Source organism: Nansenia antarctica (genome assembly GCF_963989245.1).
Source record: "Nansenia antarctica genome assembly, chromosome: 12".
NCBI lineage: Eukaryota > Metazoa > Chordata > Actinopteri > Argentiniformes > Microstomatidae > Nansenia > Nansenia antarctica.
The window spans coordinates 15,040,812-15,043,311 of NC_137682.1; the positions used below are offsets into that span (position 1 = coordinate 15,040,812).

At 44.7% G+C, this 2,500-nt stretch overlaps 1 protein-coding gene across 1 annotated transcript in view; it reads right to left on the reverse strand.

Annotated features, from left to right (window-relative positions):
* Window positions 1-1,444, reverse strand: part of LOC308168906 (retinal guanylyl cyclase 2-like) — a gene marked incomplete at both ends in the record, with an annotated part of 14,366 nt that extends 12,922 nt beyond the window's left edge. The window contains 1 exon segment of the mRNA XM_080543548.1: window positions 811-1,444. Within this exon segment, the coding sequence (XP_080399674.1) occupies window positions 811-1,444 (634 nt within the window).
* Window positions 1,445-2,500: the final 1,056 nt, after the last annotated feature.

The following is a 2,500-nucleotide window of genomic DNA, read 5'->3' on the forward strand; positions in this document are numbered from 1 at the left end:
CCACAGTGATGGCAAGAGTAAAGTGTGAACCTTATCTGAGAAATATATTAGAGAGAAAAAAAATAAAGTAAAAAGTTGTTGACTGGCCAAGTCAACCTCCAGAAATGCTTTTGAACATGCATTTCATATGCTGACGAGGAGACTTAAGGCAAAACATCCTCGAAACAAATAACAACTGAAGATGGCTACAGTACAGAACTGGCAGAGCATCACCATGGTTACAGTACAAGTCTGGCAGAGCCAGATACCCAGCTACCCTGCGTCTGGTGGGGTCAGTGAGACTTCAGACTTGGCAGACTTCAGGCAGTTATTGCATACGAAGGATGTTGACACCAATATGTATACAAATACCATCAAATAAAAGCTGAGAATCTCTGCTTTAACCTCATAGAAATTGTTTGATTTGACAAATCCTACGCTTTGGAGTGTAGAGCCGAAAGAAGAAACAATGCTTCAATGTCCAAATGACTTGCCTATCCATTCCGTTGTGAGCAAGGGAAGGGGGAATTCTATCCTTTCCTTATCACCTTCCCCAAGTCAACAAGGCATGAAGGCATCCAACAAGTCATTACAATTAATTCAACACGCTCAATCCACTGTTGGTGGTCCAAGGCCGACGGTGGCTATGGGCCTATTGTCTCCAATTGACGCAATTGAGACAAGAAGCAATGTATGCAACATTGGTCATTCAATGTTTTATGGAATATAAGCTTACAGAATTTAGTAATGCGAGAATATACGGTCTTTGCACATGGTTTTACTGCTGCACAGTGCTATTTAGCAGAAGCCCCCCCCCCACCCCACACACACCTTTGACCTTGTCAGCCTCCCTGATGGTCCTAAGAGCAGCGCGTGGCCCGTCCCCCTCCATCTTCATCGTGACCACTGGACCAACCGGCAACCCCAAGGCGCGTAGCGATGATGCCACTTCCTGTCCGGTGGCCGCCCATAGGTCGGTGGGGGCTGTGACCACAGCCACGTGCGCCCAGGCGAAGAAGCGTAGAACAGACCAGAGGATTCCAGGGGGAGGGGGGAGGGGCGGCAGGGAGGGCTTAACAGAATCAAGACATCCTGGCGATGCCAGCCCCGACCCCCAGTGACTGGTAAATAGGGACGCGGCCGAGCAGAGAGTGGGGTTGAACGGGCCGATGTAGGCGTGTCCGTAACCCTCCCACTCGGCAAACTGTGCGAGGGCATGGGAGGAGCTGCAGGATTCTGTTAGAACAGTGACGTCATACCAGAACCCACGGCTCAGGCTAGCATCCTTGCGTAGTCGTGACAACGCCAGGTGCGCCGCCACCACTGGCGACGCCTGAGAGAACACACTGTCACATGACCATGGGCCAATCAGAGCCAGCTTAAAGGTCGCCGCCCACACCACAGGCACACCTAGCAACCACAGCAATATCCCTAGCAACCACTTGCCACGGTAGAGGGATGCCATGGAAACTCTGTTTTACCCCACCTGGAGAGAGAGAGAGAGAAAGAACAAATAAAAAGAGAGGAAAAAGGGGGACAGAGAGAGACAATTTCCGCTGACGACATACCTACACACCACACTCATCACCACACCACACTCATACACACACATACTCACATACTCTCTCTCTCACATACATGCATACATACATACACTCACATGCTTACACTCGTTACCATCACTTCTGCTATATTTTAATGTATTTATTTGTACTGCTCATCTACAGTTGGCCAGTTTTTAAAAGCTGTCATAATGCCATGGCACCAATGTGCCTCAAAGATGCGTGAAATACTGCTAAAGGCAACCACAAGTGGTGACAAGAGCTGTGAAGTTCGAAAAGATCTATCCTTCTGATATAAATAAATAAAGATCTATCCTTCTGATATAAATAAATAAAGATCTATCCTTCTGATATAAATAAATGGTCTGGTGAAAAGGTCCACCAGTCGTATCGTACTTAAATAATTCAGAAAATATAGTATGGCTGTGTTCGGAATAGCATACTAGCATACTACTCATACTAGATATGACGTAGATTTGAGTATGCGAGAGCGTTCACACTGTACAGTATGCGAGATTTGAGTATGCGATAAATTTAGTATACTGTATATACTATATTTTCTGAATAATTTAAGTACGATACGACTGGACACTTCTGGGGTACTGATTCCCCAAAATGCATTGTGCGTCCAGGGTTGCCAGATGGGGCGGGTTACTGCCGAATGGGCTACTGGATTACATTTACATTCTGTTTATAAGAATTTCTAGGGGTGCCAATAATTGTGGCACACATGGTTTTGTTAAAAATAATTATTTTTTGATGACAGAATTTTTTTTCTCTCAGAATACATTTATTTAAATTAAAGGTAGGATGCATCTCTTTTTTTTTTTTTTCCAGTATGAGATTAAGCTTTTTTTATAACCCTTTTTTACTCATCTTTACCAATAATTGTGGAGGGCACTGTATATATGTATAATCATATGGTTATGGAGATTGGGGTTAAGGGTTATATTTCTGTC